We start from the raw sequence: 24953 nt of genomic DNA, 5'->3' as shown, positions 1-24953 counted from the left end.
AATCTAAAAGTTTTTTTTCTAATAAAAATTAAAAAAGTCGGAATATTAGGAAAATTTTGTTTCTTTTTTTTAAGTCCCAATTTTGCAAGAATAATGACATGTTTTTTTTCCTTAAAAAATGTCATAATAGTACAAGAATAAAGTAGTATTTTTCGTCGATTAAAAAGTCCAAACCTTCCAAGGAAAGAGTCGTATTTCAGTCTGAATCTTAAATGAATAAAGCCTTCCTATTCTCCGAGCACCATCAACTTGTGAGACCGCCCCTCCCCGTCTTACTTCAGCTGGTGGGCACCAGCCCACAAATCCTGTTAGGGACCCCTCTGGGTGTGCGCGTGCGTGCGTGTGTACGTGCGTGTCATAACACACATGTTGCACTGTCACACATGTTGTCACCCTCAGCTGCCAAACCAATCTGATGAGGTCTTCTTGGAGAAAAAAAAAGACAAAGACGTGAACAGAATAAGCGTCATTTAAATGATATGAGGCAGCTAAAAGAAAGAAGAAGAAAAAGGTTCTATTTACAGGGTTGTGTAAAATCATTTATAATGATACGACCTAAAAAGAAGTAAGGATAAAAAATGTTAAGAATCATCTTTGTTGGCCAAGTATGTAAAAACACACGGAGGATTGATTATATTAGTATAAAAAGCAACTGTGACAAACAAAGTCTTTATGTAATGTATGCGTACCATTAGCGCTGTAGTACCAACGACAGCTGTGCTAACGCGGCAGAGAGTCGGCTGTTTTCGCTTAATGCAGCCATTTTGAAGCAGTGCTCGAAAGTTAGCGGAAAAAATGAGCCAAAAACACCAGTATCACTGATCGACATGAAATTGAATCGATGGATGCACAAAAAGTCTCAAGGACCCATGCTGGTAATTAACCAGGAAGTCCGGCATTTTCATTTTGAAGCAGCCATTTTGGGCCAAAACGAGGGCTCCCGCCCCTGTTATGAAATTCAGCCAAAAAAAAAGCCCTGTTAGCTAACAGTTAAAGTTAGGGATGTTGGATGATGTTTTTTTTTTTTTTTTTTTTTCAGAACAATATCAGCATGAGCATTGACTCTCAGATTTAAGACAATAACAAAACAAAAAACGTGAGCAAAGACCTTTTTCTGATGATGATTCGGCGATGTGTCAAGCTGCCGTAGTATAGCGCCAACTACTGCCCAGGAGGACTTACTAGATGTCAGTTTTTTTGTTTTAGTTTTTTTTAAATAAGGCCGGTATCGTTACTTGCCTATTCCTAGTTGCACATCTTTTTTTTAGTAGGCCATCTAATGTGCGTTAAAATTTGATGAAAACTTCAAAGATTAGCAATAAGAAGCTTAGCATTATTGTGACTTATATTCGTTTATTTTTTAAATACTCCTTTTTTTGCACCTTTAACGACATTTAGGCCACTTTGCCACAGACGACCAAACGTAATGTCATGTAAATAATGTTTACTCGGATCTCCCAGTCACATAAACAGTCATTTACATGCAAATAGCCGCACATTGCTGCAGGTATTAACAAAACTCATTCGGCCACATTAATAGCCCTCCCGCTCGGCTTTCTCTTCCGCCACAAATGACTTCCCGCATAATCCTCATCAACAAAATCCCAGCGGCCCACCTGTAGGATTGTCGGGGGGGGGGGGGGGGGGGGGGTAAACGCTAATAGCGGGCTGCTGAGGTTTGATAAGCATTTTTCTATTAGTACAATACAACATCCCTCCTCCCAGGCTATTACATGCACACACTCTAAAATATTCCCATCATCCAAACTAACAATGGATGGAAATAAACAAATATGTGCAGTGTGTGTGTGTGTGTGTGTGTGTGTGTGCGTGTGTGGGAAGAAGCAGCACCTGCCTGGAGGCCACAGGGGCACAAAACAGCTCGCCGCTAAATCCCAGTTTGGCACACGAGCACGTAATCATCACTTCTTCGTTTTCTTCTTGTTGTGCTGCAAGTTGTCAAGCATAATAACGCTGTAAGAAACACAACACACACACACACACACGAGGTGACTTGCGATGCACCGCGCAGCCTCATTTAAATAACAACGACACTCATCTGCCACCCCATTATGCAAACAAGTGTACAGTGGAACACAGTCTGTCTGTATACCGTTAAGGCAGTTTTTTTTTGTGTGTGGAGGAAAATTTGATCAAAAAATGAAGAATTAAAAAAAAAAAATCCCCAGATAAATAGTTGTCATATAGTGCTAATAACGATTATTTATTTTTTAAGGAAAACGTTAGAATCCAATAGTACCTTAAAAACTCAAAACGTGTATTTCAAATCATCTTTCCTTATTCAAATGAATGGAAAGGCCACTGCTGTATTTAGTTCCATCACATTGTGCTCCGCCTGCTGTGTGTGGCTTGGCCACCAGGGGGCAGTATAATTTGGACATACTGACATAAACAAAGAAGTGAAGTGTGAAGTGACTCCGTAAACTGCTGTAGTCGTTTTTTTTAAGTAATGTCTGTTTTAATGTTGCACTGGAGCATTTTGAAGCTATTGGTTTGATGTAAAGTGAAGTAGAAATCAAATCTATGATTATGAATATTATTAAATGCCTGCGAATATGTTTGAGGTCAAATATCTGCCGTTTAAAGTTTTTTAACATTGTGACACCGATGCTGTTTGTTACCTTTTTTATGAAGTTTTGCATTGTGTTAGCTAGCATTAAGCTAACATTTTCATATAAGGCATATTTATATGGTTTTGTGAGGACAAAAAGCTGCAGTAATACAAGAATAAAGCCTGCCCACTCATTTATACGGCACTAATATTAGTATCGTTCTTTGCAGAGGACAAAGAATATAAGTGAGATGTGAGTATTATTACAGTACATTGCTTGGCGACATGCATTGTTGCACTGTTTGTTTTCAATCCGTTGCTGTTATAGCACCGCAGCATAGCATGCTATTAAGCGTTAGCATTAAGCTAGCATACAGAAAGTCTAAGCCTTATGGTTGTTCCATTGTTGTGATTATTGATGCCACACTGTCCTTGCAGTGCATAGAGCAGAGGCTGCACGTGAAGCGTGGAGAGGCGGGGGTGCTTGGAGGCCATTGTTCAGACAAAGTGAGACAAACGAGACCCTGGAGAACACTACTTAGCTGCTCATAAAGGTCAAATATGGAGGCACAGTGGCTAATCCCCGAACCCCCGGAGACGCCCATGGATGCTGTTGTTTCACAGCCGTGTGACATTTAAACCCGAGCGCGCCACACAACGTTGTGGATGTGTCTCCAGCCTCCGGTTTGGCTCTAGAGTGCCCGCTGAGGGTTAATTAGGACGTGGACTCTGAGGCCATTTCTAACCACGTTCTTCCATTGCTAACTATGTTTAAGTTCAGCCATTTCTTTATTGGATGTAATGTAAGCCGAAACCACACTTTTTTAGAGAAATACAGCTAATGACTGAATTAAGTAATAAATGCGCTACATTAACATGAAAAAAATGAAGATATACTTGTTGTAGTATTAACACGGTTTCCCCCAAATAAAATGTAAAATACAAATAAAGTTGATTTAAAATACATTTGGGGTGGGGGGGGGGGGGGGGGTATTTGTTTTTAAAAAGTGGTATTTTTCAATGACAACAACAAAAAATAAAAAGTCATATTTTTAGAAGAAAAAAAATTTTTTTTTTAGGAAAAGTGTTTTTTCTTTTTGATATATATTTTACCAAGTGGGGAGGGAGGGGGTACAAAATCTTGCAATAAAATGGATTTCTGATGATAACAATATATAATATAATATTACAATTGTACTTTTATAATTATTATATTTTTTCCTTAATGGTTTTTATGTTAGTTATTAATTAGGCTTTTAAAATATGGCTTCATTTTCATAACATTTGGACTTGTCATGTATTACAACTTTATTCTGCTTGTAATGTATTTATTTATTTTACTGTTTAAAGTTTTTGTTTTTTAATGAATATATACTGTACTACGAGAAGTAAGTTCTGTTTTTTGTTAGAGGAAAAATGTAAAATATTTTTTTCTTTTTTAAATAAAATGTAAGATAAAATGAATCTCACAAGAAAAGTTTATATATATAAATATATATATCAAGGAAAAAAGGTCAAAATCATGCAATGAAATAGATTTCTGATGATGAAATTTATATTACAAGACTCACTTTTAAAAAATATTACCTTTTTCCTCAAAAAGGCTTTATAAATGGCATCATTTTCATAAAATTCTGACTTTAGTTTTGTTGTACAGTATATAACAACTTTATTCTGCTTTTGAGTGTGTGTGTGTGGGGGGGGGGGGCAACATTCGTCCACATAGAAAGCACAAAATCTCATTAAATATTGTCGTAGCCAGCTTTTACTGTGCTGAAGGCAGCTACATCATTAAAATTCCACCGCGGCGCTCGCTATATGTTAGCCGTCACGTCCTCGAGTCACGTCTAATTGGCTAATCTAATCAGAAAAGTAGTCTGAGTTGTCTGCGGGGTCACGCACTGATTGGAGGCGCTGAGGGACAACAACGCTGGTGAGGCAAATTTTTGTAGGTAAATATCCCGGAGATAACGAAACACGGGTCAGCAACGGTTCAGCCAAAGTGTAACGAGCACTGAGAAAGCCAAAAACGAAATGGCAGACAATGGTGTTGGGTTGAGTGTGACACTGATTAAATAAGCATTTCTCCTGTAAAGAAAAACAATGCAGTGCAATACAATAAAGTCAACATACCTGAAATGCCACTGTCTCCAGTTATTTGGGGGTGCGTACACTTGTGCGACCACATTATCTTACTTTTACTTCATCTTTATTTTGTTTTAGTTGAACAGGTTAAAGGTCACGTTATTGGTGTAAATGTTTTTGAAAAGCTTTATCTTGGTCTTTTTTCTTTGATAACAAAATCCTGGAATTTGAGCTGGGTTGTGCATCATTTTGAAATCTGTATAAAGTACTGTTTTTTAACTTCAGCTAAAAATAATAATAAAATAAAATAATTGAATAACAAAATCCTGAAATTTGAGCTGGGGTGTGCATCATTTTGAAATTTGTATAAAGTAATGTTTTTTAATTTTAGCAAAAAAAAAATTGCAATGATGCCAGTCATACTGCATGCATCTTGCCTTAGCATTAGCATATGCGCTAACATTACTGTACATGGCTGCTAGGTTCATTACAATTTACAACATAAACGAATCAAACTGATTTGAACTATTACTACTAGTGTACTAAACTGCTGTAGTAGATAAAATCAAATGATATCGTTTATGAGGAAAATAAGAGATTATTTCGACGGACGCTGTTAGCCGTAAGCATGCCATGGCCTTCGTACCTGGAAGCCGTCCTCCTGGTGGAATCGTTTTGTTTTCATATACATCATGTAAATATATAAAACAATATATTTTGCACACTGTATAAGCTTTTAATCATTGTCCAGCTACGTCGTCGTCTGTATGCACTGCAGTTCATAGTTCATAAAAAAAGAAGAAGAAAAAAAGCAGTCAGCGTGCGCAGGTAAATGCAAGTCTGGCTCCACCTGATGGCACACAGGAGCATTACAGCAATAATTCAATCAATAGTATTGATGACGAGGATAATTACTAAAAAATAATCGTATGTTTACCTGAACAACAAAGAATGGGTGTAATTAAAATGTTGAGCTGATAGCCTGTCTGGTACATTCGAATGGAGGTTTCTTCTGAGAATGCAGGGTGGTAAATATCTTAAAATAATCCAGAGAAAGGTATGAAGGGCTACTGGCAGTAATAGCCAGCTACGGAACATAATGTACAGTAACTGAAAATAAGAGTAGTTTGCAATGGGGTAGAGTGGTCATCTCTCAACCCACAGGTCGTGGGTCCAATCCCCTGCCCTTGAGACCATGTTGAAGTGGCCTTGAGCAATTTACTGAAACCCCAGTTGCTCCTGATGCTACGCATCTAGCTAGCGCTTTGAGTGCATGTCTGGTACTCCAAAACATAACGAATTATCTCATAGGAAAGCAATTGGTATAATAATTGTTTTGTGTGTATGTGTGTCCTCTAAAGTTAAAACATTAAAGTATGAAATTCATAAAGTACATGAGTCAAAACCTTGTTTAATTCTGGACGTCTCTTTACAGAAAAACAGAATGTGACACATGAAAAAGAAACATCGGAAAGTTAAAAAGACACATAAACGCTTAAGGCCGTATCCCACTGAGCTGCAAAGGTTGCGAATGTTGAATTTGGCAAATATTTCTGTGACGTTTTTGCAACGTTCGAGAAAAAAAACACGAATTAACCTGAAATCTGAGTCAAATTGACCCACACAATAGATGAAAATGATTAGTTTACGTTGACTTTTTATTAGGAGATGTAATTATTGGCTGTTTTTGTGCAGTCCACGTCGTCGCCGTGACATTTTGCGTACACGGCCAAGTTCATTTTGGACTTTGGATCTCCTGGTCTATTGTGCTATAAAAAGGTGCGTATGACGTGAAGTATTGTAATTAATTCAGACAGAAATCCTACCCATCTCATGTTTCAAATTGTTCCTTCAAGAAAGAAAAAATAAAAAGACTTATTACAGAAGTGACTGGCGAGCACATGAAACCCGTGTCTGATTCTCCCCAAAAATGAATGAGTACATGTGCAGACGTGCTAAGAAGGATCGAGTCAACTTCACGACAAAGTCAACTACTTACAAACACAAATGCAACATTTTCCGAACCTCGCCCAACTCTGACTAAACGCAACATTTGCAGCTCAGTGGGATACGGCCTTTTTACTAGCTAAAAAAAATTATCAAGTTTTACAAATAAAAAACCAAACCAAAAAAACAGTTACTCTCCATCCCCTCCTCGTTTAATATCATCGTCCTCCATTGCAGATTCTTCCTGCAGGTCTTCCTCACCAGGCTGCTTCTTCTCATCCTCGCTGCCACCTGCAGCTGGTTCGGCAACAGTGTCGCATTCCTCCTCCTTGGCCGCAGGTGCTTCATCCGCTTTTTCGATTCCGGTGCCGTCTTCTTCCTTCTTGGCCGCTTCCTCCTCACCGGCGGGTGCTTCGGCTGCTTTTTCCGTTCCGGTGCCTCTATCCTCCTTCTTGGGCTCGTCATCCTTGAGCACTTCCTGTAGGTTGTACTTCCTGTAGCGCGTGTACTCGCGGACCACGCTAACACAGCACACATTCTTGATCACCTCCAAGATGATGGTGAGGTCCGGATGTGTCAGGTCCACTTTGTTCTTGGGGTTTAGTTTGCCAACCAGGCCTTGGGGGGACACATATGGGGAAAAAGCATGAAAATTGGAGGGAGAAATTGTTAGGCGCTGTTCCCCTCCAGTCCCATAGGATGCGATAATGAGCAAGTGCTGGAGGGTGGTTGTTTTTTTTTCCAGCCACAGCGCCATCTGCTGCATCTGATGGGTCACTGCTCCACATTCAGTTCATATATTGTCTTAGCTGTGTGAAAAACACGTTAATTTGTGTCTTTTTTTTTCGTTTTGATGTTTTTGGGATAACAATGAATGCAGACATCCCCAAAACGTAAACATTTAAAAAATGAAAAAAATGGACATAAGTGTTTTTCACATAACAGCGATAATACGCATGACAGCTTTGAACTCATTTACTCTCAAAAACTTATAAATACGTTACTTAAATGTTTTAAGTGTCCCGAAGACGTATTTATTAATTTTTTTATGCTAGAGCACACAGAAGGCTTTGTTGCAGCCTCTCAACTGCAAAGAACGGTTTAAAAAAAATGCTAGTTGTTACACAAACGGCCAGCAGGTGGCAGCAGAGCAAAGGAAAAGAATCAGGACCATGTTGAAAAAAAACTCAATTACTCACAATTCTAAATAAATCGATTTGTGAATAATGATGAAACTTAACTATATTCTAATTGCTGCAAAATGGAAACAGATATAAATATATATTTTTTCCTGATGAAAAAAGATACTTTGATGTTTATTTTGGTAGGTTCCATGTTTTTATAGCAATAGAACACAATATTCTGCGGGCCTTGCAAAACCAGTCAAAATCCAGTAAAACAGCCGGGAGTGAAGGGAATTGCTTCTGTGAAAACGACTGGGAGTGAATGAGGTAATCAATGCATCTGAAAGAACGCTAATTAGCTGACATGCTAACAAAGAGTCGTAGATTACCGGCAATGGCTTTGATGACGTCGTCCCTCTTGTTGTGGCTGTTGTTGCGTGCCTTGAAAGCGATCTGGTAGGTGGCACAGTTGGGTTTCTTGAACCAAGGCTCCAGAAAGGTGGACAGATACTTCATCATGTCATCTGGGAAGGCCCTGCACGTGCCCGTTACCTGCGTGGCACACAAAGTCAACGTTGCTATCTTAGCTGCTGGCCCTCTGAGGTAAGTATAAAAAGTGACCCGCGACAAAAATCAGTTTGATGGTCAAGCCACAGCCCGGAAACCGTTCGAAGCCTGAAACACCTTTTGTAGTCAGGTTGCTAACTTGCTAAATGTTAGCACAACAACTGTTTGAAATTTTTTTTTGCATCTCACCGGCAGCATGCGAAGGATGACGCGGGTCTTTTTTTTCTTTGTGGCGTGCAGATCGGACAGAATGTGATGAACCAGCTTGTCAGACTCTACAGTGGAAAAAAAAAAAAAAAAACAGCAGAAATTAAAATCTCGACATTTTTTTTTTTTTTACAGCCAAGATGTTTACCCAGATTGCGAGTTCTGATGAAGATGACGTTGTTGGCCCCGCTCTCCAGAGCCTGGAAACGTCGCTCTTGCTTCCCGTCACACGCTCGCAGCTGCGCCACCTCTTTCTTCAGAGCGTCTTCCACATCCTCTTCCTCGCTGCGTGCGCCAGCATCCTCTTCCAACTGACAGCAGAAAGGTCGCACTTTGTCAATGTCAGATCATGTATTTTAAATTGTTACGCAAGAAGAAAGCGAAAAACTTTATTTGAAAGTGAAACCCTTGTTGGAAATCCTAACCCAGGCTTGAAACTTTACCCTGAAACCTTAACTAGTACTACACACTGTTTCTCCACTTTAGAATGTTTAAGATGATCAAACAAATGTAAATAAAACTTTCCCAGCACTGCCAGGTCCCAGAGAGATTCAGGACATTTACAGAACGAGACCTCATGGGAGAGTTCCACGGAAAAAAACACTGCGGCCCAAAAAGAACTTAGAGGTTCGTCCTTTGCTAAACACATCTAAATTATTCCCAAAACTTCTGGGAGAATATTCTATGGGCTAGCGGGACAAAAGTAGCACTTTTGGGAAGGTATGTGCCTCATCACATCTGGCGTAAATATAAAAGGATTCCAAAAAATGAACATCATACCATCTGCATGGTATTTGTAGTGCGATTTGCTACTCCAGGACCTGGATAACTTGCTATGATTGATGTAACCGTGAATTTGGCTCGATATTAAAAATAATAATAATAATAATAAAATGATGAAGGAGACTGTTCAGTCATCAGTTTGTGATCTCAAGCTGAAGCAGGACAATGATCCAAAACTCAGCATCAAGTCAACTTCAACGTCACAAGCCTTCAGGGTTGTTGAATTCAAGCAATTCTCCAAGAAGACTCGGACAAAACATTTCCTCGGACATGTGAAAAGACTGACTTATTGAAAACGCTTGATGTCAGTTGTTGCGTCTGAGGCTGGCCAGACGAAGTTTTGATGAAGTGTATTTTTTTTTTAACACTTACCCGTGTAGGTGTAAAACGATCAACTATGGTTTCGATCCAATGTGAAAAAGAACCAGTGTGGTGCGTTCACTGACCTTCTCGGGTCCGTACAGCTGGTCCGCGTACTCGCTGAGCAGGTTGAAGGCCTCCGCCGTGCACTTTCTCTGGTTCATGTTGCATGTGATCAGGATGCCCTGCATGCCCACCTCCAGTTCCCTGGAGCCCCTCCAGCGTTTAGCGTGATGCTGGCCGCCCATGAAGTGTTTCTTTCCGCGCTTCCGAAACTCGTCTTGCGCCGCCGCCATCTTGGCAATGACGTCACTGGATATCGCTATTAATAAATTGGATATTTACTTTTTAAACTTACGTTAGCTTCGCCGCTGAACGTAGCGAGGCTGAGAAGCGAATTTAAAGCGACACGCAATATATACAAAAAACAAACGATGGTTGAATGAAGTAAAGTTGAACGTGTTAAAGAGACGTGCGTTCAACTAGAAAATGGAACTCGGTGACGGAAGGACGCCACATTCACGTTTTGATGGACAGTGTGCGAGGGGAGACGAAAAGCTCATCCTCGATTTACGCATGTAATTATTATACAACCTTAATTGAATGGTGTTTCCAACAACTAGTGGGAAAATATTATCTGTTTCCCATCGTGTTGAATGCGAGAGTATGCTGCTTTATGACAGACGCTTCTTTTCTTTTCAAAAAAGCCTTCTACGGCGTGAGAAGGGGGACAAACATCTCGCAAACATTCTACAGAATGCTTAGAGGGACAAAAGAGAGAGAGGGGGGGGTCGTAATCTGGATTATCGTGATCAACTCAAAACATTAAATGTTTGGTTCAGTTTATTGTAAAATTAACAAAACAACACTTAATTCTTATTTATCGCTCTGTCATGTTATTAACATAACAAATGTAACCTGAAACCTGATTCACGTCCAACTTTACAGTTGTTTTAAATTAAACGTTTATCGAACATAGAAGAATAATACAAATACCAGTCAATCCAATTTACATGAATTACATAAATAAAATAGAATATATATATATATATATAAACATGGGGGAAAACAACAACATTCAGGTAGCTCCAATAGTTTTTTTTTGTGGTAATAATTCTGCATAGATATTAATTATCAAATTACATTTCCTGTTTGTTAATTTTTTTTTAAGAGACTTAGAATAACTGCCAATTTCAAAAATAATTTGAATAAAGGTTTCAAGTTAAAATAATAAAATGTTCCCAATAAAACATACATATTAACCAAAGTTGACAATTTTTACTTTACAGTTCAGGTTCGCAAGTCAAATGTAACTAAGTTTATGCAATTAAAGTTATATGTATATAAATTCAAACGACCTCACGGAAGAACACCTACTCTAAAAGGTAGTACTTTGTCATATAAACTCACCTTTTCGTGGAGCAAGTGGAGTATGATTGGCTATGTCAACAAAATGTGGTTTATTTACATTTTTATTTCAGGAAACATTCAAATATTGCAGCCCAAGGGGTTAACGCACAGGCCAGATCTGGCAACATCATTTTACAGGGGCTGCAAAAGCAAACACAGGTGATAATACTAACAATGCGATATTGCGAAAAATAGTTGAATAAAAGATAAGCCTTCATTTGTTGTGTATATGTAATAATACGACAAGATGATGAAATATTTTTTGGTTTTCGCAGACATAACACCCTCTTTTTTAGCTAACCTATAAGACTAAAACTTTTATGTACAGAATCATTCATCTCTACTTCATCATGCTTGAAACCATCATTTGAACCCCCAAAAAATGACATGATTTGTTTTTCTTAATATTATGGTGAAGTCTTACCAGCTCTTCCTCAGTGCGGACTTCTGAGGCGGCCGCGTGGCTCCGACATGAGCCGATGAAATGGACCGCCTCACTTTTAAAGCCGACTCCCACTTGAAAAACTGGCACCCCTTATTCTCGGTTGGCCCCGCCCCCCTGCCGCCACCTGAGCGGCGACCGGCACAGCAGTAGAACCCCTTGCCTTGGTTGGGTCCCCCATTGGACACCTGCAGACGCTTGGCACGGCGTCCACAGTTGCACAACGGCGATGTCATCTTCCCATTGGTCGGTAAAAAAGAAAGGACGCTGGCATTTTGCATCCCGGAGACACCACTGGCACCGGGACGCAAAATGGCGGCATCAGGAGTGGGTGTCCTCTCCTGGATGAAGAAGCATTTGGTCTTGAATACGGAGGGTGTGTTTGATTTAATCACCACTGGAGCCTCAGGATCTTCCACGTGGTAATCTGGAAAAAACATCCCCTCGGAGTCCTCCAGAACCATGTCGTCGTATGTGGATCGGTTCTCATCTTCCACAGAGAACTCCTCCACACTTTTAGAATTTGAGATTGGAGGTTCAAGGCCGCCAATGACGGTGGAGCACAGAACCAGGCCACTGGTGTTGTTGTTGTCCGAGAAGCCCCACAGTGGCCTTTTCCTACCGTCCAGAACTGTCTTTGGGGACACCAGACTTTGAATGGTGTCTAGGCCCTCGAGGTTTCGGACCAGATTTTTATTCCCGGTGGATGCTAGTTTATTTTTTGCGGGCTGATGGTTTTCGCTGTTGGAACCATGGGCTTTTTCACAGTTTTTTGCCAGTGTGGGTTTGACTGCCGATGTGGTCTGTGATAAGAGAACAACAATTGTTACAGTAGTAGCAGTTTGGAAATTAGTTAAGAATTCATCTTTGTCTTTGGAAAGTTGGCTAGCAGAATGCTAACGCACAATGCAAAATGCCACAGACAGGCTAAGGAAACTAGCATTAATATCAGGGTGTTAAAATGATACATGTATTCTATTGTAACTGCGACTTTATTTTGGGAAAATTAGCTTTTGCAACTTTATTATTTATTAATTTTTTATTTATCATTATTTAATTCTCATTAGTTTTGGTTTCATTATTGCAAAATCAAAAAAAAAATTATTACAGATTTAAATCTAGTAAAATTATACATTTAAATTCTTGTTAAAAATGTTCTTGTAACGTGGATTTATAGTACTACAATTCAGGTTTATAATTGTAAAACGACATTTTATCTCACTTCATTTTGGTTGTATTTTAGTTTTTAAAAAATGTCAATAATATATTTTGACATATATACAAATTATATGTATAGCTTTTTCTTATAATTTGAATAATTCATTTGCAGTATTTATATAGTCAGTATGTTATTATTTACAGTATACTGTACCATATTTCTATTTAACTGCAGCTTAAATTGTCCCTTTAAGCATACGCGTCTAAAAATCACATTAAAAGCAGCAGACCATCAAAAAAAAAAACAGCAGGTTTCTTTATTCATTAAAAAAAAAAAGTGAAGCAAGTCAGCGGAAATCACGGGCAGGTGGCGGGGGGCTCAGGAACCCGGGTGTGAGTTGGGACGTCCACTCACCCTCTCCAAGCTTCTTGTGATCTTCATCACGCATCCATCCCTCATCATCCTCGCTGCCAGCTGAGCTGTGTTCTTAGCGTCATCCAGACCTAATAAAATGGAATCATTTGTAAATGTAAGATGAAAAATTGATGGATAAAGTATGAGTAGAGGTGAAGCTCTTCACGTACCAGAATGTTCTCTGCCAGAAAACTGTATTCCCAAATCTTGTAGCGCTCCATTCAGACCTTTAGGTTTCCTGCTGTAGAACATCTACAGGAGACAAAATCATGTTTAAAGCCACGAGGGGGCGCTATCACAACACAGCGACACGAGACTGAATGCCTCCGCCATAAGTTGATCATTTTAAGCAGAGCAGTGACTTACAGACCTATCACACCAATCGGTTAATGGACAAATATGCATTGTTTGTGGAGCAAAGAAAAGGAACTAAGGACGTGACTCGCTGACATGTCTTCATTGTGCTAGTGAGGAGAACTAGGTCGATTTTGTTAAGTTTTTACTCTTAAAATATTATGGTTGTATTTTAGTCAATTGATTACGTCATTCTTGTAAAATGACATGCTTTATACTACATTATACTATCATGATTTTATTTTAGTAAAATGTTTATGCTCTTAATGTCGATACATGCTTTTTTTTTTATCATAGTTTTATTCCTGTGAAACAATTTTTAATCTTGTGAAATGTTAGCGGTACTTTAATTTAAAAAAAATGCTCCTGTAAAATTCAAATTTATGAATATTTTTTCCCCCACCTTTACAGTTTTACTTTTTTTTTTAAATGATGACTACTGTGAAATGTACACGTTTTTCTTCACAATATTATGATTTTATTCTAGTAAATGGACATCTTTATTTTCATAAAATTAATTAATTAATTTGTCTTGTAACATTATGGCTTTAGTTTTTTTTACACAATATTTTTTTCTCGTAATATTGTTCTATTATCTGAAAATTACGTCAATTGTAATATTTTGACTTCATTCTCAATTCTAGGATTTCAATGTCATACTATAGTTTTTTTTTTTAAATATATAATTAGTGTGACATTAACACCCACTTTGTCGTAAGAAGTGCAAAACTAACTTACCCTGTACGTGCTCCTGAGGTCGATCCAGCTGTTGAGCACGTCAGGTTTGTGGATCTGCTTGCGTTTACACTCATAGTGCAAACAAACGCCGAGATCCCAATCTGATACCGTATTCCATTAATTAGGACATGTTTAAAAATGGATGTGTGAACATTTTGTTATTCTACCTGACCACGTGAGGAAAGCACAGAGCTTATGTCCGGGCGACTTATTGAGAGAGCTCTGTTGCCGGGCGGAAAACACCACACCCTTTTCCAAGCTTAGCTTCTGCAGCCAGCGGCTGAACTGAGAGAGACAAATACGGAGGGGGACCCCCGCCTCCACCTGCGTCTGTAGGACACGCCAAAAAAAAAAAAAAAAAAACATCTGTTAGTAACTCTTGCTTTTTTCCCCAAATACAGTACATAACTTGGGTATGATTGACACATCACATAAATACTTGTATAGCGTAAATCCAATGAATACTGTACATGTTTAAGTCATTCAACAACATGAATACTGCCTCATGACCACAAAAGCATGACATTCAGAAGCAAAGCAGAGGAAATAAAAGCAACGTTTTTAACTGTATTTAAAAGCATTTACACTCAGGGGTGATTTCACTTTTGTTGGCAGCTTTCTGCATTTGCGCGCAACATAACAGCTAAATGCCGTTTCACCTTGTTTGCTTTGAACTCTGGGCTCCACTAATTGACCCAAGTCTTATCATTTTACTGATTTATTCTCGTAAAATTAGGATTGAACTATTCAAAAAGTATTTCTTGTAATGTTATGGTATTCATTTAGTAAATGTTTTTTGCTATTTTTTTTTTTCTCGCTAGATATACAGTAGTCGTATTCTAATAAATTACAGTCCTTTTCTGACAATATTATGGTTATATTCTAGTTTAAAACATTTTTTTTAAATAAAATCACACATTTAATCCTTGCAATTTTATACCTATATTCTTGTAAAATTGTTTTTGTACCACTGTTTTTTTATAAAAATAAAAATAAACATTTTCCTTGCAAAGTACAATAAATATTTTACGTTTTTTTCTAGTATTATTATGGTTTTATACTTGTGAAATTGTTTTTTTCTTATAATACTAAAACGTAAAATGTTTTTTATTGTAATTGTATAGTTTTATTCTTCTAAATGCTGTAATTATTCTTGTACAATTACCGAGATATAGTTCCCCCTCCACCCCACCCCAAATGGAATACATTTATTCCAGTAAAAAAATCAAAATCAAAAACTCATCCTCAATTCTACTCATTTATGGCGATTAAAAATAATAATAATAATTTTGCATATTTGCAGTCACCTGTGTGATGCCGGTAAGCTCGGTGCAGAAAGCTGACAGTATGGGACGCTCCTGAGGTTGAACGTACGCGTGAAACTCTGACTCAATCTCCCCCGTGGATGTATTGAGAAGAACAGCCGGGAACTCTACTACAAAAGAAGGGGGGTGAATGAAATTGCAAAAACAACACAATTTGAAAAATGAAACATACTTATTTCCTGAGTGTGGTTGGTTTTCTCTCGCCAGCATGTGGACTCAAAATCAATGACGATCAGGTATGAAAATGTTTGATCTGATACAAAATATTAAATACAATATATTATGAAATGCCACATTGTAAATTAGCATGTTTGTTTAAATTAACCGTGTCACTAACTTGACAGCAGAGTCTTTTCTTGCCCAGTGGATGACTGACTACGTTGCCTCAGCAGTCCTAATTCTCTGTAGACACCAATATAATAATATATTGTAAATAACATACATTTGTAGTGGTGTGACGCCTGACATGACCAAAGAAAAATAACCACCACTCCAGGTTGACACATTAATTGAACATTGTTATCAGAAACCGATGCTGCTAACCTCTGCTCAAATACTGCAGCTCTTCTTACCTTTTGGATTTGACACGATACTTTGACTCAAAGTGGTTCTTTCACTTTGGAACTTTGTCCAGTCTATCAGATCATGTGATGGAAAAAAAAAAAAGAGGATGTGGACGTGGTTATCACGGAAATTAGCCTCTCAGTTACGTCACGATCTGGCAAAAATGGATGGCTCATTCACAATCAGACATATTTTCATAAAATCGTCACATGACAAAAGTTTTGTTTGGTTGTTTAATCTCGCGCCTGATGAGTGATTAGGCACACCAGATACTCGACTATTTGTTTACGAGACATTAGTCAATTTGAAATAATATGACCTTAGTTGCCTTAGCCACAACATACTAGCCGCTTAGACGGTCATTCCCTAAATGTTATGTCGATACTCACTTGGCTAGCTTCTTTGTCGACATTTCCGCCACTTGAGCTTGTCTGTGTTACTCCCATAGCATCATTTGCGACGACATTTGGCGTTTAGGTGAGGCTATCTTGTCTTGACCAAATCGCGCTTTCTTTTCAAACGCGTCGCATGCATGATTCTGTGTTTGGCTAGTTTGGTTTGCAAGGCAGCGAAGTCGATAACAGAGTCGGTGAACACGTCTTTGTTGAATTTCAAAATAAAATTTTCATTTCTGATTTCAGCATGCTAATATTGTAGAACACCTCCAATAAATATGTATTAATGATTAAATACCTATTACAATTTCACCTGGGTCCAAAATGACCATAAACCGCAAGCATTCTTAGCGATGTGTATAATTCAAAGATGTATTTTGAAAGTACTAAACCAAAGGGGATGTTCCGTCACCAGGAAGCTTTCCTTTTCCTGGTATGTACGCCATGTGTGTTTTACGTTAGCAAATTGCATTACAGTAATAAGATGTAAATTTGGAAGGCGCCGGACTTTTATTTGATTTGATATTTTTCATCCGCTTCAAGATCAGCTGTAAAATGGAGTGTTCGCCGTCAACATCATTCAATGGAAAGAAAAGGAAAAAGCATCCCGATCAACATGATCATGGCCACGTGGCTAAGAGGATCAAAAGCGGCCACGAGGATACAGATGAAGTGAGGAACATTGAACCGCGGATCTCCATCCTTCCCGGCCGCCTGCTATATCCCATCACGGGCGAGCATCTGACTGAGCTGCTGCACTATGCCGCTCTGGGGGGACTCAACGGAGTTCCACAGCCAAGGTTGCCATGCACTCATTAAAATAACGTGTCGTGTACGCAGAAATCATGTGTTCCATCATAAATGTGTATTGAGTCAGTACAGGCTATGTTTTAGTTCCAAAATGTTTATCATCATACAAGTGGAAAAATAAGATCATTAAAAAAATTAAGGAGTTAGCTAGTTGCTGAGTGAGTTAGTGAATAAGTGAGTGTGCTAGTTAGAGGGTGTGGTGTGATTGAGTACATAAGTTATTAGGAATTCTTGTTTGGGAGAGGTATTATGTTGGTGATTTATGGTTGGTAAGCAAGTTAGTAAATTGGCCTGTGAATGAATTATGAAGTGGGTTTGTGAATTACTGAGTGAGCATGTTTATGTGAGCTGAGTGAGTGAATTAATGAGTATTTTGTTATGATTAAACAGTGTTATTCTGTGTGTATTGTAGTTGGTGCGGTGTCCATGGACAAACACGTCTTGAAGGTGTCCATGTCGTGGTGGTCGAGGGTGTGAGCCAAATAGACTTTTACAAACATTACATGACTCTCAAAAACATGAGGACCAAGTACAGCAATGTAGGTATTATTCACTAACCCATGTTGTGCAGATGGACGTAGATGATGTTAATATTGTTTATGTCAGAGGTTGACCTTCACGCCGTCAAGTAGCAGCAGCCTGCTTTCTACAATATTCAGCGGCGAAGTGGGCACATCAGCAGATTCGTCTGTGTTGCAGCAACCCAAGGACAGCAGCAAGCTGCAAAGAGGTTAGCATTAAACATTCAACATTCCATTTAAGGACCAACAAAGACGTATTGAATCACTCAAAATGTCAATCTGGCTCCTTTGGTGGAAAACATCAACATGTGCAAGGTGATGCTGTTCCACTTCAGTCCAGGTGGTGGTGGCGGCAACTGGCAACATTACAAAGTGGAACTGACGGTCACTCACTACAAACCAACTAAATTATTCATTCGCTAACTCGCCAACTTTTATTCACTCAAATACTAACACATTCACCAATTCAATTTATTAAGTAACTAGCACGTATTAGTTCACTAGCTCACTCACTAATTCATCAACTCACTTGCCCGGCTCACTTGTTGATTCAAAAACTCGCTCACCAGTCCAACTGGCCAACTAACTCGTTAATTTCACTAACTCATTCGCTAAACAAATCACTCAGTCCCTTACTAACTCATTTGTCTAACTCACACACTCATTAATTCACATCACTCTCTTGCTCAGTAACCAATTCAGTCACTCCCAAACTAACTCACTTGTCCAACTAACCAACTAGTATACTCATCAACCCAGTTATTCTCACCAACCAACTCACTCACCAACACACTTTTAAGTCTTGAAATCTTAAAGGGGCAGTGTGTAGAATTGAGCGCAATCTAGTGGTGACCTAATCATTCGTTCATTTTAAAATAGCTAGTATGTGTGTGTGTTTCTGCGTTTCTGACAGCGCTGATGACTCACCCAGTGGTCGTCAGGTACGGTACGAGCAAGCGTGGCCTAACAGCATACGTGCTCAGCCCGCAAGAGTTATTCATTCGGCGTTTCCCCACGAAAGGTGATTTGTCGCCGTCTCCCTGACCTTTCCTCATGTTCACCCTCTCACTTGCTCTTGTTCACTTCCTGTCGTCTGCATCAGAACTGACAGGCTTTGAGGATTTCGCAAGCAGCGACTGCGTTACAATCACAGACGACAGCCCTCTCTTTGGACTAGACTGTGAAATGGTGACTGATGACTTCCTGGTTGAACTCCGCCTATCCCTATGCTAAACCAATCACAGTTATTGATGGGGATCATGTGACAGTGTCTCACCAGGAAGGGCCAAGAGTTGACCCGCGTCTCCCTGGTGGACGGCGATGGGAAGTGCATAATGGACCAGCTGGTTAAACCCGACAACGAAATAATCAACTACCTCACCAAGTAAGACCAATCAACCAGGCCATTTGTCAATCAACTGGAAGGAAAAAAACTGAATTAAATCCAATAAAAAGTGTCACAACATAAATAGATGACTAAACATATATATTTAAATTAACATAAACAGGATTGGAATTGAAGAAATAGAAAGAAAAAGATTATTAATGTAGAGTTGTTTAGTCAGTTACTCAGTCCAGTACTTAGTTTGCTAGTCATCTAGTTTATTATGTACTTCGCTAGTTATCTTGGTAGCTGGTTGTTTATTCTGCTAGTTATTTGGTCAGTTTAGTAGTAGTTACCTTACTAGCCTTCTAGTTGTCTTACTTAGTTAGCTTGCTATTGCTTAGTCATTTAGCTAAGTGGCTAGTTAGTTGATAGTTAGGTGGACAGTTTATTTAGTAATCTATGTTTGTTAGATAATTAGCTGTTAGTTGTCGAATTAGTTTGTTAATTTAAATAAGTGAGTTGGCTTGGCATGTAGTTAGTGTACCACTTAGCTAGCTACATATCTAACTAGTTGATTTCTTTTTTTTGCTAGTTGAGTCATATACCTATTTGGGTAGTTATCCATCTTGTTATTTTGTCTGCTAGTTACTTAGATAATTGGTTGGTTAATTATTTTATCCAGGATTTGCTTGGTTGTTTGTTACCAAGTCATCAAGTAAGCTATTTTGTTAGCTTGCTAACCAGTTGAGTGGTCACTAGTTTGGTCAATTTGATAGCAAGGGGTCTAGTAATTAGCTAGCTACTTAGCTAATTGGTTTCTTGGTTAAGTTATTAAGTATGGTCGTTTTTGGTGAGATTACATAGTTATCATGTGGTTAGCTAGCGTGCTACTCAGCTAAATAGTCATTTGGTTACATAGTTATCTAGTTTTAGTTGCCTACCTAGCTAGTTGATTAGCTGAGCCATTAGTCCACTAGTACGGTAGGAGGTCAATAATGGCGGTTCTTGCTTTTAACAATTAAAAACAAAATTATCATAGACAAAAAGCATATACTGTGTTTGTGTGTCATTGTCAGGTTCTCTGGCATCACGGCGGCCATGTTGCATCCGGTCAGGACGAGATTACGCGACGTCCAAATGAAGCTGAGGTCACTGTTGCCGCGTGACGCCGTCCTGGTGGGTCACTCCATATACAACGACCTCAAGGCTCTCAAAGTAAGTGCACACAAGCATGACATCAAACTCCGACAAATGCTTGAATATCCAAAGTGTTGCATATGATTACAGTATTGGCATTTGTCATTATTGTTGCAGCTGATCCACCCTCACGTGATTGACACATCGATGCTGTACAGGACGGCGTCTGGCCAGTGCTTCAAGCTGAAGCTTCTGGCAGAGGTGGTGCTCGGCAGGAGCATCCAGACGCAGGACGATAAAGGACACTTTCCCACGGAGGATGCCACAGCCGCCTTGGATCTGGCCAAATACTTCATACGCAAGTCACCTATGAAGGTAACAGCAAGGCAAAACCTCTTTCTAAAATACACTGCTTAGTGCATGATCTGTGAGGTGCCCCTTGGCTACTTATTTAGCTAGGCAGTTTGTTCGTCAGCCGGCTGGGTAGCTTGCTTGGTTGCTTATGTTTAATGTTCAATGTTTATTTACGTACAGTGTGTTGAGCTATGTTTTTTTTCTACAAAGTTGAGAGTTAGGCAGCCCTATTATATTAGTCTGTTAGGTAGTTGTTGATTAATTAGCTAGCTAGTCAGTTGATTAGTTCTTCAGTCAGTCAGTTAGTTTGCTAAGTAGATGTTTAGTTGCTTAGTTTATTTCAACATTTGGGTATTTAGTTCTGGATTTAGTTATTTGGTTTGTTGGTTGAATAATTCGTTACTTTGCTATTGCTTTGTTTGGTTTGAGCTAGTTAGTTAGATAGTCCACTTGGTAACTAGTTGTTTATTTTATTTAGCTAGGTAATTAGCATTAACACTAGCTTGTATTAGCCCACTTAGTAGTTGGCTGTTTATTTTGTTGGTGAGTTAGTTAATTAGCATCTTGCTTAATTAGTAGGATGGTAGGTTAGCTAGTTTGTTGTGTAGCTATTTACCAAGTTATCTAGTTAATTGGTTGTCAGCCGGGTGGGTGTTTTTTGTGAGGTGGTTATCTAGTTTGTTAGTTATTTAGCTTGTTAACTAGTTGGTTGGTTTGCATTTGGTTTAGTCAGTCAGTTAGCTGGTTAAATATTTATTAGTTCATTAGTTGATTGCATACATCTGGCGCTGTGTGTGCTAGCAGCTACTCTAAGTCACATTAGCGCCACATGTGTTCTTTTGTTCTGCAAGGTTGTTGAGGATCATCTGGAGACGCTATGGGGTATAAACATAGACAAAGAAGACGCAGAAGAAGCTAAGGCCACACCCAGTCGAAGGTGCAACTAACATGCACAGTGTTGTTTATGATAAGTTGCTAGGTAACCTTCTTTAACCCCACCATGTCTGGCATGCAGGATTGCAGACGTGCTGCAGCGTCTGGACAAGTCCGTCTGCTATGTGGGGAAACGTTGTGACATCGCCTTACACCCGGCCAATCAGCAGTGGCACAACTCTGACAAAGAGGTGAGGCACAGGGGCTCCCGATTGGATGGATGGTATCGGGCAGCCGTGGACAAATGGTTAAGACGTGCTGGTTGGTCTGTTAGATCGCTAGCCAGATAGGCTATTGATCTGTTGTTTGTATAGTTATTGGTCAGTTATTTGGTCTACCAGTGTCCCTAAACCTCCGCCATATGGAAGACCAAAACTGTCAAAAATAAATGACTAAGTAAATTCATTCAATGAATTGAATTATATTTTTTATATCCGTTTTTCTTTTCACTTTTAGTCATTTATGTATTTTGAATTTTGGTCCACACTGCCGGGATGAAATGTTATTCAAATAAGGGGTCGGTCCTAAGCGTGTCCGTCGTTGCAAACTGCCTTTCATTTGTCGAGTGAGCGGGTCGGCAAACAAGGAAGTCTCGCCGGCTTGCATAGAGAGCTCCAGCAATGGATGACCATCTTGTCCACTTGTCACCTCAACTTGTTGTCGAGCAACTCAAGTCGCATGTTGTGGTGACAGTGGACAAGATGGTCGTCCATTGCTGGAGCTCTCCAATACAAGCCGGCGAGACTTCTTTGTTCGCTGACCCGCTGGTCACCCGACCATTGAAAGGAAGTTTGCAACGGTCCAAGCCAAGACACGCTTAGGACCGCCCCCTCATTTGAATAACATTTCGTCTTGGCAGTATGGACCAAAACTGATTAAAAATAAAATGAATAAAAGACTAAATAAATAAAAATGAATATAAAACGTGGATTTGTCTCTCCTTTTAATGTCACCCATTTTGCCAATGGACTCTTATGCAGGTGGTGGCCTCTTTCGTGAGACGGAGCAAGAGTCCCTTCTTCTCTGTACTCAACTTGTCTTCCTTATCAAACGTCCTTCCTTGTCAACACCCCAAGGTAAGGACTCATTGTGTACATTTGTGTGCGCGTTGTCCCACTAACAGAGCGCGTGTTGGCGTTTTAGTTGAGCTGGCATCTTAAAGACATGTGCGTGGTGTTTGCCGGACCGCTTCCCGCCGGCTTCACCGAGAGAGAAGTGATGCGACTGTTCCGCTGCTGTGGCTTTGTCAGGGCCGTCAAAATGCTGAATACCCCGCACAGGGTGCGTTTCATTTATGCGCAATAGTAAAATTGAGATGAAATATCCCGCCTCTGCTGGGTTCTGTGTTCAAAATATTTTGTCTACTAAGGATTGTTTTTCTGCAGCTTCATGCTGTGGTGGAGTTCAAATTACTGGAAGGAGCTGCGCTGGCACTGCAATTGCTAAATGGTGCCAACGTGCTGGGACTCACCTTGAAGGTAAGCTTGTTGACTCAGCAGATTTGATAGTTAATACAGATTGAAGTCACAAAAAATAATGTAACAAATTAATGTTTAGATTTATGTTGGTTGCTTTTTTTGTCATTCTAATTTGCACAACAGGAATACATTTACAACAAAAATACTATGTACATTTAAAAAATATATTTGTAAGCACTTTAAAAAAAACTAAACTTAATTATTTTTACATGGGTTAAGTTTTACTTTGAAACAGAAACAACCCACTTCCATTATTTTCAGGGTAAACAAGGTGAGCGCATGTATTTTATACGCTTCAGGTTCAGAGACCAGTCAACGAGTCTACGCTGGATTTTGATGTGATCCTGGACGCACTAAAGCGCGACACCGTCAATGCGCGCCGCCTCTACGCTCTCAAGCTTAACTCCCATCCGACCGCCAACGGGCACTCACCAGACGGCAAGTCTGCGATGAACGACTGCGCTTCTGCATCGCTTGGCGTCAAAAAGTGCAAGCTGAGCGAGAAGACGCTGGCAAAGACGTTCAGTCCCTTCGGTGCGGTGGAAAGATTCGTGGTGATGGGCGAACATGGAAGACATGCCTACATACGTGAGTGACAGGACATTGGAAGTAATGTTTTAGCCAAATTCATTGTCATATACTATTGACTTCCTTATCACTGATATCCCTTTAAGGGTTGTATGAATAGTAAAAACACAAAAGGCTTTAGTTATTTTTAGGTCACAATAGATTGATGCAGAATAATTTATTCCAGGGTCAAACTGTTGCAATTTGATATACAATGAATATAGATATACAATAACCATATAGATAAAATTGGTGTTTTTTAGTGTACAAAGTATGTACATTTTTTCCAATTAAAAATAATTGAATACAATTAGAAAATGTGAAACTGTTAATTTTTTACAGCTTTGAATTTAAATACAAATTAAAATATTTGAAAACATTTGATATTCTTATTTACATGAATGTTTTTTATTTTTAAAATAGAAAAAATATATACAATTGTTTAAATTAAATGTAAAATATTTAAACTACAAGTGTAGCTTTCTTTTTTTAATTGAAAGACTAAACAAGTGTAAATATTTATGTTTCAATTCAAAGCAAAAATATTTTAATTTAAAATCTGGTTTTTATTTATTCCTGTAGTTTAAATTATTTTAAAATGGTTAGAATTCACAAATGTATTTTCATTTTAGATGAGTATTTTTTAAGTAAGTGTAATTTTTAAATGTAAATATATTTACACGGGTCTTTTTTTTTATTTATTTTTTTTAAAGTCAACTGATGGTCTTCTCCTCTTCCCCAGAGTTTAAGCATTCTGAGGGGAAACAGGCGGCTGTGGAGTCCCCCACTGACCTTTGGAAGAAAAAGTACGTGACGTATCCGGCGCTGACGCCAGCGCACGTCACTTGCGACGTGTGGCGGCAAGAAGAGCCGCACAACTTCAGCCAAACACAGCAACCTCCACAGGTCAACAATATGCTTCAATTTACACTTACAGATGTTAAACTTGCACTTACTAGTCACTTTTTAACCCCATCGTCAAACCCTAACGGTCTTAAAACCCTAACCTGTGCTTTCTTCTGCGAAGGAAGTGTCAGTGTGTCACATGATGAAGAAGCTGGACATACGCCTGGGCAAACTCTTCAAGTCACTCCCGGGACGCACCCTGTCTGTAGTGCTGCTGCTTGCTCACAACAGGTCACTCTCAACACTTTTTGTTTTCTGAAAAACACACAGCTTTTTCTTGACTTTCTCTTTTTCATCTCCTTAGTGCTCATGAGCCGCCATCACCTGGTTTGTGCCTTTTGGAAATCAAGGGAGAAGAGTCAAATAAAGCCATCGCATGAGAGCGCCTGCGGTATCCTGGGCGTCCATTTCCTGCGTCCAACACACTCATTTCAAAATAAAATGAATTATTCTCTTAAAGGTTCTGTGTTTGAA

At 39.1% G+C, this 24953-nt stretch overlaps 3 protein-coding genes and 1 long non-coding RNA gene across 4 annotated transcripts; 1 reads left to right on the top strand and 3 right to left on the bottom strand.

The window, feature by feature from the left end:
* Positions 1-73: 73 nt before the first annotated feature.
* On the bottom strand, positions 74-5497 carry LOC147169239 (uncharacterized). The gene is made up of 3 exons (XR_015095798.1): positions 5304-5497; positions 1852-1974; positions 74-422 (listed from the first exon to the last, which is right to left on the bottom strand). It is a non-coding gene; the product is annotated as an uncharacterized LOC147169239 (long non-coding RNA).
* A 551-nt stretch (positions 5498-6048) lies between these two features.
* Positions 6049-10345, bottom strand: thumpd1 (THUMP domain containing 1). The gene is made up of 5 exons (XM_086082801.1): positions 9732-10345; positions 8651-8813; positions 8485-8570; positions 8118-8280; positions 6049-7222 (listed from the first exon to the last, which is right to left on the bottom strand). Exons 1-5 carry the CDS (start codon positions 9939-9941, stop codon positions 6795-6797), a joined length of 1050 nt encoding a protein of 349 aa, XP_085938927.1. The 5' UTR covers positions 9942-10345; the 3' UTR covers positions 6049-6794.
* A 774-nt stretch (positions 10346-11119) lies between these two features.
* eri2 (ERI1 exoribonuclease family member 2) lies at positions 11120-16594 on the bottom strand. Its single transcript, XM_086083162.1, has 9 exons — positions 16441-16594; positions 15825-15889; positions 15660-15740; positions 15470-15597; positions 14330-14492; positions 14163-14263; positions 13241-13322; positions 13071-13159; positions 11120-12300 (listed from the first exon to the last, which is right to left on the bottom strand). The coding sequence occupies exons 1-9, from the start codon at positions 16461-16463 to the stop codon at positions 11476-11478; spliced, it is 1557 nt and encodes a 518-aa protein (XP_085939288.1). The 5' UTR covers positions 16464-16594; the 3' UTR covers positions 11120-11475.
* Positions 16595-16872: 278 nt separating this feature from the next.
* On the top strand, positions 16873-24938 carry rexo5 (RNA exonuclease 5). The gene is made up of 17 exons (XM_086082844.1): positions 16873-17246; positions 17669-17795; positions 17863-17986; positions 18691-18798; positions 18880-18965; positions 19046-19161; positions 20181-20319; positions 20419-20616; positions 21447-21532; positions 21611-21719; positions 22509-22604; positions 22672-22809; positions 22914-23006; positions 23306-23594; positions 24316-24479; positions 24601-24710; positions 24784-24938. The coding sequence occupies exons 1-17, from the start codon at positions 17002-17004 to the stop codon at positions 24857-24859; spliced, it is 2304 nt and encodes a 767-aa protein (XP_085938970.1). The 5' UTR covers positions 16873-17001; the 3' UTR covers positions 24860-24938.
* The last annotated feature ends 15 nt before the right edge of the window (positions 24939-24953 follow it).

The sequence above is a fragment of the Leptonotus elevatus genome, chromosome 8 (assembly GCF_054856555.1).
Source record: "Leptonotus elevatus isolate MCC_2025b chromosome 8, RoL_Lele_1.0, whole genome shotgun sequence".
Lineage (NCBI taxonomy): Eukaryota > Metazoa > Chordata > Actinopteri > Syngnathiformes > Syngnathidae > Leptonotus > Leptonotus elevatus.
Note: the sequence above shows the minus strand (reverse complement) of the source record. Positions and strands in the feature narration are given on the sequence as shown.